At 38.7% G+C, this 16313-nt stretch overlaps 1 protein-coding gene across 1 annotated transcript in view; it reads right to left on the reverse strand.

Annotated features, from left to right (window-relative positions):
* LOC106920738 (copine-8-like) overlaps window positions 1-16313 on the reverse strand; it is a 91083-nt gene that overhangs the window by 37389 nt on the left and 37381 nt on the right. The window contains exons 5-6 of the mRNA XM_088006566.1: window positions 14821-14860; window positions 7406-7482 (exon numbers count right to left, since the gene is read on the reverse strand). Of these exons, the coding sequence (XP_087862692.1) occupies window positions 7406-7482; window positions 14821-14860 (117 nt within the window). The remainder of the gene's footprint in view (window positions 1-7405; window positions 7483-14820; window positions 14861-16313) is intronic.

Raw genomic sequence — 16313 nt, forward strand, 5'->3', positions numbered from 1 at the left:
AAATTATAATATGCGCTCTGATGTCTTGTATTATTTCTTATTAAATGGAAGGAAGATTACACCCTTTAAAAATAGTTTTACCAATAAAAACTGCGGCGTGCGTTGGTATTCAGAACTTTTACCTTGTTACGTCTAATTAAAATTCACTGCTTTGATAGGTCACCTAATTAGTAAAGAATGTTTGTAATATGATGACCTGCAGTTTTGTGAAGGCGTCTGGGGTTTGTTAAAGAACATTAGTGAACAAAGAGCATCATAGAGACAAAGGACAAGTTTACAGCAACATTCCCGGGAATCAACACCTGAGATCGTCATCCAGAAATGGAAAGTTCAGCAAAACTTCAAACCTGAGACAACATGGCTGAGAATCTCTGTGGAGAAGAGAGACACACACTCTTCATTACTTTTTTTTTTTTGCTGTTGCTTAGAGACGAGTAGAGAAAATGCCAATTCAAATTCAAAAACACTTTATTGATCCCAAAGGGAAAATAAATAATTAAATTCAATTGTTCATAGAAAGTCATAATAAGTCTAGTTTTAAACAAGCCTCGACGGGGAACAAGTAAATGTATAGGAGCCGCAGATACCAGATAAAACCAAAACAGTTTGTCTGGTACATCAGCCATTTGACACACTAAGAGCCTGAGGGCTGGAATACTTTTGAAAATCGCTGCAGATAACGTTAGATTACACTCAGAAACAGGATTTACATTACGGTTTAAAATGATGAGTCTTAAGTTATTTGCCATGCTAAGCTGACATGCTTGAATTAATGAGCTGTTTGCCGAGGTAATTGCCCATGGAGTCTTTCACATGCTCGTCTTTACACTATTCAACCTGTCTGCGATGCACTTTTTGCTGAAATAATTTGGCAATTAGTCAAGCTGGCCGACGCCTTGAAGACATTTTAAAGAGACCGATGTAGGCTAAATTAAAATGAGCCTGATGCTGTATTTCAGTGGCCATCATTGTGCTGTGTTTTCAGCGGGCTCAGAAGGTCACCGGGTAGCGATGCAGTTCAATGCACCGTTTCTACTCCATGACCCAGGAGGTCAGGCACCCGCTGGTAATCATGGGTTTAGAAAGCCCCCAAGTCTTTTTTCCCCTTTTATTCACTGTTGTCTCATGTCTGCTTTTCTGTATTGGCAGAAAACAAGTTTTCCCACTGGACATTAGAAAACGAGTCAATGGTGAAAACCACGAGGAAGAAGACAACAGGAAGTAGTTGGAGGATGATGGCGCAGCATGTTTTTTAATAACGTATCACGTGAACAAACTTATTCACGTGTGATTTCAATTGTGTTTCTTCTTTAACGGAATCATCGCAGCTGCAAAATTGTATTATTGGAATATTGACAAAGTTTGCACACATTTGTAAAGAAAACGCAGACACTGTCACATGACCACACAAATACACAAATACCACATGACCAAACCCTCTCCTCCCCTGAAAACCCAAAACAGCAAGACGATGCAAATAAACATCAGACACTGATATCGACTCACTTATTGAACCGATGTTAAAAAATGACCAACATCGGCCGATACCGATGTTAATGTCGATATATTGTGCATCACTACTTCAGACAGAGAGAACCTGACCTCAACCCAATAGATCACCAGTGGTTGTTCACACAAATGCTGAAAAAAATAACAACCACTACATCAACTAGAAACGAACATCATAACGATATATGTGGTTTGAATGTCAAACAAAAACACAAACATCACACAAACCGACACCTTCAAACACAACAAAAGACGTTCATATTGAGAAACCATCTCCTCAATATTATCAAAGACTGAAGAACAGGCACAGCTGAACTGAACCTATGCAATAATTAATACTCAAAGGTTCTGAAAAAGAACTTTGAAAAAATATCTATGGCATATGTTATACACGTTTAACATTTCAAATGTTGGAAGCTCAAGAAGCTTTGATTCTTGAAACGGTTTTATGTTTATTTTGAACACTCAGGTTGACAACGGTCAACCTTAACTCGTCAAAACCCGTAGCAACCAACAGTGCCTACACTAATGGATCGCCAGAGAAAATATGAGGCAAAATTGCTTGAAATGCTGAAACTGAACAGAGCAGCTGTTATTGTTCAACTAAATCTGAGGTTCTTATGTGCCACAGAGGAAAACAACATGTTTTTATCCTAATTCAGTGCTGAATTGCTTACTTATTAAATAGAACAAAGTTACTTGGTGTTAAGATTTAAAATTTTAGTACAGTGAAGAACATAATGACAGTCTCAATACTTTTGTTCAAATAATCTTTAGCTTTCTCCTGCAACTACTTCCTTTCTTTTCAACATTAAGCAGCGTTCCCATGTTAATTGGAAACAGCAAGTCGCTGTGGGCGTATTGATTCTATTTCCATACAACTGGTCAATGGTTTGTGTGCATGCAGCACTTCTGACTTCGCTGCACGTGTTTTGTTGCTATGATACCAAGTTGAAACAAATGTTTGTTTGTTTTTTTGAGTAGGTTCTGTCTCCCACGCACGATAGTTTTGTTCAGACCTTACTCAAGATCTAACAGATAAATGAGAAATTAGCTGAACAGCAAATATAATCATAATCTTAAGATCCTACATAAATCGACAGAGACCTCTGAAGAAGGAACCTGGAACTTCTCTACTTTTATTTAATCCACCGTCTCCCCCCAGAGGATTATAAGACTGGTGGGCCACCAGGCTTTACTTGCCCCTCCACCAGGCTAAGTGTTATTTATTTTAAATGAGGTTTTTTATATAGCAGTAACAGTGACAGGAAAGGCAAACTAAGACACGGGAGGCTGACCACTAAATCTAGACCAGATGTTTGCCACAAACTAAATGAGGAAGGAGAGAGATCATTTCATTTGGCTGAGATCTGACAAATAATGACTCGGAAAGAAAACAATAAAACAGAGAAATTGCAGGAAAATTGGAGCAAAGCTTTGAAAGCCCCCCTCCGATTCCCCTCAATCACACAGTCACCTGAGACTCAACAACCACACTCCCTTTGATGAACGGGAAAGGAGTCATTGAAATTAATTTGCTGCACAACATGGAGAAATTGTTCGGTAAGTGGGTGGATGAAAAAAAAAAAACGGGCCGAAGAGCTAACAGAAGAGGACGGACCGAGTGGGGAAGGCAGAGGGAGACAGGAGTTAAGTCCCTGGAAAGATGGAGAGCTGAACGAGAAGCCGGCGCCTGAACACAGAGTGGGCCTGAAAGCACCAGCATACGGTCCCCCAAGTATCACCGAAATGGGTTTTTAGATTGGGGAAGCTCTTAGGTGCTCATAATGCGGACGCGTATCGGCGTGGAAAGCGAATGTCACCCTTCTGTGTCTTAGTCCAGACCTATTTTTAAACACTACGATGCTTCACTATTCTGGAAACAGAGAAGCCGATAACTTACTGATTTCCTCACAGGATGCATGTGCTGTCACATTTAGAGCCAATTACGTTCCATTAGGAACAGAGTCGCTCTCTTTGCCTTTTGTAATTCTGGTGGGGGGATAAAAGATCTGAGAGAACAAAATGTGAAAAAGTGCAGCCTACTCTTTTTGAATATGAATCTTTGCAAAGGAAGTCTACAAGTAAGACAGAAGCATTGTTTCTTTTGTTTATAATTAGCTTCATCCATCATTTGTTTAAGTCCAGCCAAACTTACCCTTCTCTCATTATCTATATCGTTAAAAATCTGAGGCAGTGCAGTGGCGCAGAGGTAGAGCGTGTAACTCACATGGTTGCTGAAGCAACCGAATCCTGACCTGTTGACCTTTGCCACGTCTTCCCTCTTCCTCTCACAACCTACTTTACTGTCTCACCACTATTAAATAAATGTTACTAGAGCCAGTAAAACGCTTAAAACTATACAAAAACTCCAGCATGGGCCACTAAGAAAATGAAGTTTCTAATACAAAACTTTCTTTATTCTTCTCTTGTTGCTGCTTGGTTGAAATATGCTCTGAAAATGACTTTATGAACAAAAATGTGACGTAAGGTTATTGCCTTCTCTGTTTTGTTTGTTGCTTTCTGCATGATGTTTTTCACTCGGAGGGGAACTAAACATAGGTAGCTCAGACCTGTGCGGACAATCAGGCATTCGTAATAATAAGAGATGATCTAAAAATATCTTAACGAAAAAAGGCTAAAAATAGAACATATACATGTGTTCAGACTGAGCACCGCAGGAAGACACACAGATCAGAAATACAGTGAATGACTGCAGGCAGAGGTTACATAACTCTGAAATGGAAACACATTCTTACATCACATTCCTTCTGCATCATTCTTCAGCAAGCCCATTCAGTGGCAAGCACTCATTGATTCAGCCTCCAACACACACACACACACACACACACACACACACACACGCACACACACACACACACAAACAGGGGCATGTAATAGTAATGGATGAAGATGACTTGAATCACTTGTTCCGTCACATAAGCTGACATAGTGGACACCAACCAGCGAAGAAAGGCGCTGGAGGACACTGGCTGCATTTCCACTGACCATAGAATTTCAAAATTTGATAGTTTGAAAATGAATTTGCTTACTGGAAACACGCCAATTAAAAAAAAAAAGTTTTTCGCTAAAACATCTTGGCACTAGAATGAGGTGCTTTATTTTTCACTGCATTGAAATGTATTTATTTCGTAAAACTGCAAAGGAAACACTTTCTTCGTATCACACGAGTCACATGATCGACAATCGGCTGTTACTACTGGTGGAAACCACAAAGAAGATGACAGGAAGTGGAAGACACAGCATGTTTTTTAATGACTTATCGTCCGAACAAACTTTTTCCAAGTGTGATTTTAAGTGCTTTTCTTATTGAATGGAAACAGCACAATTGTGAGGTTGTGTTTTTTTTTTGACATTAGCGGAATACAGACAAAGTTTGAACGCAGCTACTGATAGATGATTGGTTGCGTTCAACCTCAGGAAGAACACAATTAGAAAGTATGAACTAAAACTTGCTTATGCACGCTTGTATTTCAACTTTGTCAATAAGAATACATGACATGTACATCATTTACCAGACTTTAGAAAATGAAGTTTTAGATCTTCAGTATTCTCTTTTCAGACACTAAGCAGTTGGGCAGTTTATCCTCTGCATTTACAGTTCTGTTGTCTTTCCCATTTTGAAGATTGTCCAAGAACGGAGTCGTTCCAATAAATTCAGGCATCAAAACGTTTGAAAAATCAAACTTTTATCATTCCCTGACATCTATTTGAGAAAGCTGTGTAATAAACCCTTAGATACTTTGATGAATCAACTCAGGATTCATCCAACTCAAGTGTGAAAGGTCCACTTTTTAATCAGATTTTTTATGTTGATTGCTATGTTTAGTGCAGCATTGATATGGACACTCGGGGAGTATACTGACCAAAAAAAAAGAGTTTCTAAAGTCAATACTTGAGAATAACTTCTTCACAATTAAGAAAATAATATCCTATTCACATTGAGTAATCATACCTTGACTACGTTTTCAATCAACTTTGCCAAAATGTTGAAAGGACAACAGATGAAACTCTTAAGAGTTTAGAAAGTCACCAAAGACGTTATGGTAAGAAGGCTAAAAGTTTAGTAAAATAGTTCCTTAAATCAACAAACTGAATGTTATAAACTGAAATGATTTCTGATTGTAAATCAGAACGAAAATGTCAGAATTACAATAGCAGGATAAAAACATCAATACTGATGTTAATTTGAATCCAAAAATAGAAACGAGCAGTTGAGTGTAATGTTGTGATTATTGATAAGGACAAACTGAGGCGTATTAACACATTTATAAAATGTGTTAATATACATTTTATAAATGTATATTTATAAAATGTATATTAATACATACATTTATGTATGTGTTAATATACATAAAATGTGTGTTTTATGTATGTAACTTTCTTCTTCTTCAAAAAAGAAGAAGAAAGTTCTTCTTTCTTGTGATGATAATTAAGATAACAAGGGTCGTGTTGAATAGAGGGAAACACTGAAAAGTGGAAAACATATGAAATGTGACATCTGACCACCAACAAAGCATATGGCTTGATGACACAACGTGCTGTGTGTCATGTGACCCACAGTTTCTCCAAGTACATTTACAGAACCTTCGACACTTTAATAAAAGGAGTTTTGATTTTGATATGTAAGAAGTTGCCATTTATGTATAATTTTAATCCAAAATTACAAAAAGTATATATACTAAAAAATAATAATATATATTTTTCAGAAGGGCACTTTTTATTTCTTTATTCTAATTAACTAAATGCATTGTGTGAATTTTGGAGGTCTACCTAATAGGATGGAGGGGTTTTCTTTTTTTCTTTACCCATGAAACATTTCCAAAGCAGACTGTTAAATATTTTAGACTTTTGAGTAGTTTACGCCTACATTTCCTTCTTGTTTTGTTTGTTTTGCTGTAGTAGCTGGAGTCAACAAAGTGTCACGATGTCAATCTGTGTCAGTCTCAGGTGGGAGAGACACACAGCTGATTTTAGACTCACTCTACTGTGGCATGTGAGACAGCAGAGGTTTTCTGAACATTAGTCATTCACCGAGCGCCTGCTCGTCTCACACTGAGCAGTCAGTGTGAAATCTGTCTTAAAGGGCTAATAAGAACTTTGTTAATCAGCAATCAGGAAGGAAATCAGACATTTCAAAGACATCTCTGATAACCTTTTGGAGGCTTCAGCCGAGATCCTCACGGCTAACTCCACTTTGGGAAGTGTTTCTTTAAACAACAGGCAGTTAGCCGTCTAAAGATTTTCACAGTCTGTTGTTTTTCTATTCATCTCATTTTGGCTGTTTCATGCCCGACTGTCTTTGTGTCTAATTCGTCATAAAAAAACAAATCTCCTGCTGGTTTTCAATTCATAACCATTTTTATCAATTAATCAAATTTTGGGGGTTTTGAAGATTAAACTTTTGGAAAATCTGTTTCCATATTTCAGAGTGATGTCAGCACAAAAGAGCTGGTAGCGTCGAATCTCATTAAACCAACTTTTTTCTTTTAACTTTAAGACATTTCTTCAGGCAAAATTGAGTCTTCATTCTATATCATTTTCATAATACAGCCTTGGTCTCCATCGTACAACTCACAGAAGGGATGACTAAAAGGAAAACCACTTTTTCTAAGATATTTTCTCTCATTTGTAATTTCTTTTCTTTGAAAAGAAAGCAAAAAAAACCCAACTAAATCTATTAAAATTGGAAATCTAGTATGAAAAAAAATCTGATTGTAATTTTAAGCCACATCGCCGAGTTCTAACTCACACCCAATAGAATAGAAATTGTAAAGTATGCTCAATTATGATATATATTGATCTATGTATCTATATCTATATTTAAGGTAGCATAAATCATTTTGGATATTATTGCTTGCTTGATGCTACTTACATCAGTGGTTTTTCCAGGCGACTTCCCAGGGAGCCGACTATTTCACCCAACGTACAGAAAGCCTGGCCCAAGAAGTCCTGCATGTGGGAAAAGCATGAGAAGCATCAACAACGACATTGTTCATATTTACCATTCATTTTTCATATGTAAATGTATCGACATCGTTAAGTGTATGCAGAAGAACCCTTAAGCAACGATCCAGAAAAGGTTTCCTATGAAAAATGGATGCCTTCCTCATCTCTAAATGATTCATACAGACAGTCAATGTTCAATAAGCAGCTGAAAATAAAGCAGTTAGCAAACATTATGACGACTGTTTAAATTTTCATCGTCTGCTCAAAGCATAAAGGAATGCTCTCGACTTTTAGACGAATTCTTTTAAACCGGTAAGAAGGAAAAAAAACAACTAGTTAGTCGCTCAGTTTGAAAAACTTGCTATGTGTTCTCTAGTGCCAAACGGCTTGTGGTTGAAGGTGATGGTGTGTGTCCCACACTGGAAAGATGAGGCTTGTTGTCACTGGAGGTAATCTCCATCCTGATTAGATTCTGAACTCAACGCCAATCCCATGTCTCCACTATCAGGCCCAGAACTCTGACCTCTGAAGCGTCATCAGAGACTTCAACTTTAGGTTCAGCTTCCTGATAGTTTGATTAAATCCAAAGATGCAACAAAACGGCCACTTTCCACCCAATCTATGTGCAAAGGTTTTAAATGGAAGAAACAGTACCACTGTTATTCATTTGGGACTTATTGTGATGTATTTAGTTGCTGCCCTCTGACCTCAGAGGAACTAACCTCGTGAAATAAAGATTGTAATTCTGTTCAGTTTAATTTGATGTGTAGGAGAGGAATGAATATAATCGGTCAGTCAGGCAGTATAAATTTTTGTAGTCTGAAGTGTTGATAATTATTTGATATCTGAATAGCTATATATAAAATCAATCAAACTTCAGTGTGCTGCTTGTCCCAATGACCACCACATTGTCATTTCTCATGTGTTTCCACGACAAATGTGCACAAAACGTCGTCTAAATTCCGCTAATGTCAGACAAAGACAAACTCTCAATTGAGATGTTTCCGTTAAATAAGAAACGCAGTTAAAATCACACGTGAATGTGTTTGTTCACGCGGTGAGTTGTTAAAAAACATGCCACACCGTCATCCTTCGACTACTTCCTGTTGTATTCTTCTTCACGGTTTACGCCAGGGCCAGCGTGAGGTGATTGCTCTACAATGAGATACATTACAGTGAATGTAGTCTCAGTTAGGCTGTGTAAAATCGCACAGGGAAGTAACAGGGAAATCCGCTCACACCAAAATATAGCAACAACAAATAGGGAAAAAAAAACAACAACAAAGAAACACAAAGCGTCTGGTTTGATGAGTCAATTCAAGCTGCGACCTTTAGACTCAGAATTTGGAGTGGGAAAAAAAAATGAAAGCATGTGGAAGAATGCTGCAGGCTGACAGTGATGGTGTAATGTGTGGAATATATAAATACACATATTTTATATTTCTTTTTTTGGGGGGGCACAATTTAGAGACATTAAAGCAGACCTGCAGACAAAAGCGGGGCAACCCATGTGTACCTATTAAAGCGGCCAGGGTGAGTAAATGAAGACTTAAAGGAACTGGTGATTGATATTTGCTAGAATTTAAAAAATATATATATTGTGTTGATGTATTTTAAAACCTGTGCAGTTATAAATGTGACTCAACTGTCATGGCTTCCTGACCACACAATTTTTTTCTCCTGGTACTTTGATGAGGAGCTACAAAAAGGCAATGCTGCACAACACAGAACATGAGAAAGTGTTAGCAGAAGAAAGGAAACAATCATGTTTAACTGAGATTGTTCAGGAATGTTTTGGCCTTTAACACCTAAACCAACAGAACCAGAGACCGGTGAGCTAGTTAGCTGCTTTAGGGTCCTGACGAGAAAAGAGACAGTTTAGAAAAGACGACCAGCAAGAAGAGCAAAGCACTAGAAGGAGTGTGTGTAAAGTCTGTTTACTACAGACCCTGAACTATGTGTGTATGCACTGATACTGCGGCCTCCATTACCAGATTGTGCATGCATGTGTGTGTTTGTGTGCGTGTGTGTGAATGTGTGTAAAAGTCCTTGACAAATGAGCCATGTTGAGTCCAGCGGGCAGAAAGCAGCTCCAAACATCTTTGCTGGTGCTGAGTGCAAAAACGGAGATGGCAAAAACATTCTGGCCTTTCCTCATGGAGTGTGCTGCAAGCTAACTAGCAGCCGCAGCCAATCGGACGCAATGCCTCGCAACGTCCAGGACCAGAGGTTGAGGCAACTTACATTAACTGGAATGATGATGGCAGTAGAAAAAAAAAAAAAAAAAAAACCCAAAAAGGTTCAAAAGCTTCCACAGCTCATTAAGCTTCAAACTTAAATCACCCAGAGAACGTGTATTAGTTCTTACAAACACGGTAAAACAATCCATGGCACTCTGTCTGAACCTAACAAGGAGTTTTAGGTCACTTCATCCAAAAGGAAAAACTAATGAAAAGTGAAAACTTAAAGGGGAAGAATTATGTGTTTTCCAGCCACATAGTGTCATTGTATAACACAACCACATAACTACGTTACCTTCAGTTGTTATAAAAATGCTGTATATTTCACAGCATATGACTTAAAAGAAATTTGATATTGTAATTTAACGCCTTCATATTGGGCCTCTGACGCTTTAAAAACACCTGCTCTTTCTGAAACCTCGCCTCCAGGAAGCCAATCCAATTTGCGTAGTTATACGGCCAATGGAAACGTAGCTAGTTTTTGATGTGGGGCAGACACTGCAAGAGGTGGAGCATAAGTGTAATATATATGTTTTTAAACAATGTATTTATCCATCTTTTGTACTGTAGGTATGTCTCCATAACATTTAAAGCCTCTTAAATTGGTAGAGTGGTAGAATTGATGTCTTGCAATCTGAAACGTGTGGGTTTATTTCCACCTTCCTCCTGCCACATGTCAACATGCCCCTCGGCAACGCACTTTACCACAAGTTGCCTATTGATCTGTGTATCGGTGTATGAATGTGCGTGCATCTGGGAACACAGCGGGGTCAACGTGGCTCTGCTGTAAAGTGCTTTGAGTGACTAGAAAGGCACTATAAACTGTAAATTTGGTCTATTTACTGTCACATGTCTACAGAAGATACAGATGGAGACATAGAAGACACTTTCCAGCCATCTTGTAGCTAATGTCTATGCTGCAGTTTACATTTTTTTTATACTTGAAACTTAGATGTTTTACTTTCATTCCAATTGGGAAAGCAGATTGTGGGTGATAGTTTAGTAAATGATTATTTGCCTCCTCCAGGTCTCTACTTCACTTTTATACTTTTATGGTATTACAAGGAAATATGTAGCAAATTGAAAATGTGTTGTGTGTTTTAGACAAAGTTTTAATGAATTTTGACGCAAAGTCTCTGAAACCTAATCAATTTATTCAGAGAGAAAATAGAAGAGTATAATTACACAGTCACTGGAGCGTAAAGTAAGTTTGATTGGTATGTGCTACATTTAATTATAGCTGGAGATATCTTTTACTGACGAAAATATTGAAAAAAAAAATGATGCTTCATTTATTTTAGGACATTTAATTTATGTTTTCAAAATGTTCTACTATTTATATTCTGATGCTAAAGAAATATTAAAGACATTATGTCTAACACAGTAGTAGGGGTGTAACAATATATCAGACTCATGGAATGAGATGATTTTTGGTTCTAAAGAATAACTCAGCAAATTTCAGCAATACGTTTTGAGGAAATTTGAGGAAATTTAGACACCACAGCTATATATATATATATATATATATATATATATATATATATATATATATATATATATATATATATATATATATATATATATATATATATATTATATTGGAAGTCCCACAGGATCTTAGCTCGGTCATTCTCCACCACCTTTGGGGGTGTTCCCCACTTTGACCTCGGGGCTTCCAGTCCATATTCTGCACAGATGTTTCTGTACACTATGCCCGCCACTTGGTTATGTCGTTCCATGTACGCTTTCCCTACCAGCATCTTGCACCCTGCTGTTATGTGCTGGACTGTCTCAGAGGCCTCCTTGCACAACCTACAACTTGGGTCTTGTCTGGTGTGGTAGATCTGAGCCTCTATTGCTCTGGTGTTTAGGGCCTGTTCCTGGGCGGCCAGGATGAGGGCCTCTGTGCTGTCCTTGAGTCCAGCTTTTTCCAGCCATTGGTAGGATTTCCTGATATCAGCCACTTCAGTTATTTGTCGGTGGTACATCCCATGTAGGGGCTTGTCTTCCCATGATGGTTCCTCCAGCACCTCGTCCTCTGTTCCCCATTGCCTGAGACATTCGCTGAGCACATCGTCCGTTGAGGCTTTGTCCTTGATGTATTTATGGATCTTGGATGTTTCATCCTGGACAGTGGCTCTCACACTCACTAGTCCTCTGCCTCCTATATATATATATATATATATATATATATATATATATATATATATATATATATATATATATATATATATATATATATATATATATATATCATAACTTCTGTTTTAGCATGAAGCCATCGTGGCTTTTGCATCATGTTGACCCTTCTGGGCCACTGCAGTTTTTGGCTGGCCTGAAGAGCAATCTCTGTCAACACAACAGGGCAACTGAAAGACCACTTCCTTTCTTATTTCAAAATAAGAGTCTCAAACATGCCTACAGTCATTTCAATGGAAGTCGCACAATGTGGTGAAGGCGAATCCTTGAAATGCATAACTACAACACTCCTAAACCCTGATGGGCGTAGCTTAAGATTCGAATAAAAGACTGTTCTGTAATTGAAGAGACATCCATAGAAAGAACTCAAAGAGCTGCTAATGAGTCTGTACAAAGAAAATAGCAGCCTGTCATCTGTAATGTTCTGTTTGCCATGATGATTTTACTTGTAAATGTAACAATTATTATTATTGAGAAACAAGATTTTAGCAGAACAGATGTGCGGATGAGTAGTATTCATATTTCACACTTCAGTACATCGATTTATTTGAAAAAAATTAAATAAAAGTATTAAAACATGTAAATGAGAACAGATTCATAAACTGAGGTCTATGTGAGCATGGAAAGAAGGAAGATAACAGATGGCCGTCTTAGCCACATTTGCTGCAACCGTGCAAACGGCACACAAAGACAGTATCCTATTATTGTAAGGACACTGCCAACAAAAAATAAATAAACCCAAGCACTGGGACCTGGGCTCCTCGGATGCCAGCAGCGACTGCTTCAGCCAGTAACACAACATTTGGCATCTTTTGATAAAGCCGGAGGGATTTCAGATTTCGCAGGCGTAGCTCCAGCAAAGAGGGACTAGTGAATTATTCGAGCTAGATTTGTGTGACTGCATGCTAAATGATGTGTTAGGTGAGTTCAGAAGCGCATTTGTAAGAGGAGCAACAAAATTGATCAAGTGGCTGAAAAAGGGCTTTTAAGGCAATCTATGAGCTGTTTTCTAAAGTGAAAGCATCTCTGTTGACTGCCTGCCCTTTGTAACTTCTTAAAGGGGCAGCATTATGTGTTTTCCAGGCACATAGTGACATTTTATAGCACAATCCACTAACTATATTCACTTCAGCTGTTAGAAAAAGATTATCTATAATAAAAATATGACTTAAATGAAAATTTACTTTGTAATTAGCACCTTGAGTTTGGGCCTCTGTCTCTTTAAAAAAAAAAAACTCCTGCTTGTCTGAAACTCCTGCTTCAGAAAGTTATCACAACATGGCTCCTCTGTTAACCTTTTAACAACGTTTTTACCAGCGTTCCACTGAGAAGAAGCTCCTATAATGAGCTCAACTGATGCGCAGTTCAACCGGGTGTTTGCCAATTGCTGCTGGCTAGTCTGAAGGAGCTGAGTGGGGGAGTAGCAGGACAGAGCTGCTCTGTGAGGTGGAAGGTCAGAAACTGCAGATGTCCAGAAACACTAACCTTTTTTGTGATGGCTCAATGGTTTACTATTGTTGTTTTAAAGTATTTTGCGTCATCAATGTGTCATGTTTCTGTTCTTTTATTTTCCTGTAAAGCCTTTTTTTTATTATTGTACTGATTATGAAAGGTGCCACACAATTAAAGGCACCTAAAAAAACTCTGCAGAAAAAACCCCATTAGGTTACTTCTGAAGGCAGATGATTGCACTGGTGTTTTGAATAGAAGGCTGAATACAAACGCACAGAACACATTTTATGATTTTCATTTACAGAACTTTTTTTTTTATCCACGCATACCTTCCAATCAACTTTACAGTGATGCACAGCTTTGTGTTGGTCTATTGCACTAAACTCCATTAAAAGACTCTGAAGTCTGTAGCTGAGATGGGACAAAGTGAATGTGACAATGCAGGGCATTGTCGGTGCTCCATGATTAGTTTACTTTTTCCACAAGCATCTGTGAATATCAATGCATACCAATTTTAGAAGAGAAAGAAATGTAACAAAATTCACCAGACAGTGGTAAATTACTCAGAAAAAAACTCAACGTCTCATATCTCCTTCATTACTCTGAAGCAAACCCCCTTCTTTGCACTTCTCCCCTTACGGCTATTTTCACGCAAGGTATGCACGCCATATGGCGGGGAAGCGCTCTGTGCATCTGCTTTGACGGGAGGATGAAGGCATCTTCAAAGGCTGCCACTGGAAATACTGTACTCGTGTGCATTTCTATCATTTTTTTTCCCCTCCTTCTTCCAGTTATTTATAGCTGTGCGACAGTGGATGGACTCTGCTTGGACAATGGAGCCACCACCGAGTGCCAGATCTTAAATCCCACACATCCACAGTAACGACAGGGTGCAGCCAAGCGTCCCTGGCCTTCTTGCTTTGAGTGAGCTTTATGCTCTCGCACCGCTCGGAGCGCACAGTGGAAGCCGGAGGGCACGCTGGGCTATCGGGCCGAGGATAGCAGCTCCGTCAGCAGTTGGCAGTGAGCACGAAGATGAGGGAGGCGTGGAGGGGAAAGGACGGCAGATTAGCGCAGAGGTGGAGCAGGAAAGATAGGTGAAACTAGAGCAGCAGGCTGCTAAAAGTTGTGTCGGGAAGTGACAGTAAAGGGTGGAACTAACTACAGGTTTAATAGACTTAGACTTGATTTGTTATTGCACAACCACACGACAGTGAATCTGGCAACAAAATATCGTTGCTTGGCTACCGGAGTATACAGAAAAAAATGCCAAAAAACCACGGTGTAAAATTCATCTACATTCCTTCAATCTTGAAAAGTCGCTGTGATCCTCTAGGCGAAACACTCGGTTTCAAATCATGCTGCCTTTGTACAGCAACAAGTAAATATGGTCCTGTTGTGTCAAAATGAATACTTGACTGATTACTGAGCCAGCGAAGGAGAAACTCACGTGTTTAGAGAGGTTGTCACTCTTGCAGTCCAAGTCGTACCTGCAAAGCAGAGGAAGGAGAGAACACATGAGGAGTGAGGCTGCAGGAGGAAGATCTGAGCTGCGGATCGCGACAGATCAGGCAACCAAAACACAAATTAGTGAACACAGGCTTTAATTGCTCACCACCTAGCATAAATGCAGGGCACGTCTTTACTTATCGCTGAAGGAGCTCTGCGATGGCGGCAATAAAAGCTTTTCGGAGCAGGGTTCATTTAGGGGGGTGCTATCGGCGTTGTGGATGTGTGGCAGCTTATTAAAAAAGGATGGAGCGAGCGCTGTTGCTTCCCCCCCACCGCCTGCCAAACATCCCGCTGTGCATTAACGCAGTAGGTGAACTTCATGAAAGTAAAATGGTAAGAAGGTGAAGATCCTGTGGATCCTCACACCCACTACTGAACGTCCTTATGGAGAAGCTTGTTATACACAAACACATTTACACACTCACAGCTGTTTGGATCCAGGTGATTATAAAATCCTTTTGTGTTTTATTTACCGTTGTCATAGCAACTGAACTAACGGGCGCCGGGAAGGAAAAAGATCGACGGCGTTTCTAGTTAGCTGAGGTATAAAGCTACTGCACAGGAGCTGTTGCAATCTGATGTTATGTACAGATTGTTTAATATACCGTCAGTTATCAGCTGTGAAGTAAAACTGTTCTAGAAGTTGTTGGAAAGTAATTAATATTGTTATGATGTTTAGATTGTTTTTATGTTACATGAATCGAATCTGTTAAGCTATATTGTGTCTGTGAACATGTTGGTGTACAGATAAAAAAATACAAATATATGGATATTCCTTATGCAGTAGCAGATGGGGTAACAAATGGCAGTTATTCTGAGACTTAAGTGTGTGACATAAGCTGTACCTTTGTATTAAAGGATCTAAAACTGTTTATTACAGGAATAAATATTGTATAGAATGACAATGAAAATAACATGGACACAATGATATTTTGAAGAAAGATCAGAGATGGTGCTGTTTGGAAATGTTTAATAAATGTTTAATCAGAACAGATTCCAGGAGGATTAGTGAAGCACAGATTTGTTTCTGCCTCATCACTCCTACCTGTTCTTTACTTTTTACAGGAAAATCAGCATCTGTTACACTGACACCAGTCCTGGTGTGTGTAACATATGCTACAATCACAATCTTTAATATGTTTTGTAGAGATGTCAAAGCCTCCATGGGGACAAAGTGGAATTTGATTTTGGGCCCCTCTATATCTGTTAAACTCACTGCATCTCTGAATAGTGCTGTTTATATTATATCCTACATGAATATCATCTAGTAGTGGCAAAAGCAACAAAAAAAAAACAGTATGCTTTGAACTTAAGATGGAATACATGAACACGTATTCATGATATGCTTTGATTAAACGAATTAATCTTCAGTGTAATTCCAGTACCAAAAAATTAACTTTATACCAGGTGAGTCTCTCTCACCTGAGAATG

Source organism: Poecilia mexicana, unplaced genomic scaffold (genome assembly GCF_051168715.1).
Source record: "Poecilia mexicana isolate PSO_F unplaced genomic scaffold, ASM5116871v1 scaffold_6, whole genome shotgun sequence".
NCBI lineage: Eukaryota > Metazoa > Chordata > Actinopteri > Cyprinodontiformes > Poeciliidae > Poecilia > Poecilia mexicana.